Genomic DNA, 965 nt, shown 5'->3' on the forward strand with positions numbered 1-965 from the left:
GAACGTGTCTTTGAAGAAGCTCGAGCAAGAAACACACTTCAAAGATGATTTCAAAAGAGCTAAAGAATGAAACCTAACACATCAGGAAAAGGAAATGATGTTTTCCAGTCAATCTGAAGGTGTAAACAAAAATAAACAGGCTTAATTTGATAATAGCCCATTTATGAATACAAACAATAACAAGGAAAGGGTATTGCATATGAAGACAGCAGCCCCTTAGCAGGGTATAAAAGGGGACGTGGGTCAGAGAGACCTCCAAACCTTCCAAACCCACCTTCCTGGAAACACGCCCAGAACCTCCAGTCTCTGACACCATGTGCAACTCCTGTTGTGGCTCCTGCTGCTCTGGCCAGGGCTGTGGCTGCTGCCAGCCCAGGTGCTGCCAGACCACCTGCTGCAGGACCACCTGCTGCCGCCCCAGCTGCTGTGTCTCCAGCTGCTGCAGCCCCTGCTGTGGTGGCTCCAGTGGCTGTGGCTCCAGTGGCTGTGGCTCCTGCTGCTGCCAGCCCATCTGCTGCCAGACCACCTGCTGTAGGACCACCTGCTGCCACCCCAGCTGCTGTGGCTCCAGCTGCTGCAGCCCCTGCTGTGGTGGCTCCAGTGGCTGTGGAGGTTCCAGTGGCTGTGGTTCCTGCTGCTGTCGCCCCACCTGCTGCCAGACCACCTGCTGCAGGACCACCTGCTGCCGCCCCAGCTGCTGTGGCTCCAGCTGCTGCAGCCCCTGCTGTGGTGGCTCCAGTGGCTGTGGAGGTTCCAGTGGCTGTGGTTCCTGCTGCTGTCGCCCCACCTGCTGCCAGACCACCTGCTGCAGGACCACCTGCTGCCGCCCCAGCTGCTGTAGCTCCAGCTGCTGCAGCCCTTGCTGTGGAGGTTCCAGTGGCTGTGGCTCCAGCTGCTGTCGCCCCACCTGCCTCCAGACCACCTGCTGCAGGACCACCTGCTGCCGCCCAAGCTGCTGCTGCTAG

The 965-nt window shown here is 58.9% G+C and overlaps 1 protein-coding gene across 1 annotated transcript; it reads left to right on the plus strand.

Moving 5' to 3' along the window:
• Positions 1-314: 314 nt before the first annotated feature.
• On the plus strand, positions 315-965 carry LOC143411001 (uncharacterized). Its single transcript, XM_076871859.1, has one exon. The coding sequence runs from the start codon at positions 315-317 to the stop codon at positions 963-965; it is 651 nt and encodes a 216-aa protein (XP_076727974.1).

Source organism: Callospermophilus lateralis, chromosome 11 (assembly GCF_048772815.1).
Source record: "Callospermophilus lateralis isolate mCalLat2 chromosome 11, mCalLat2.hap1, whole genome shotgun sequence".
NCBI lineage: Eukaryota > Metazoa > Chordata > Mammalia > Rodentia > Sciuridae > Callospermophilus > Callospermophilus lateralis.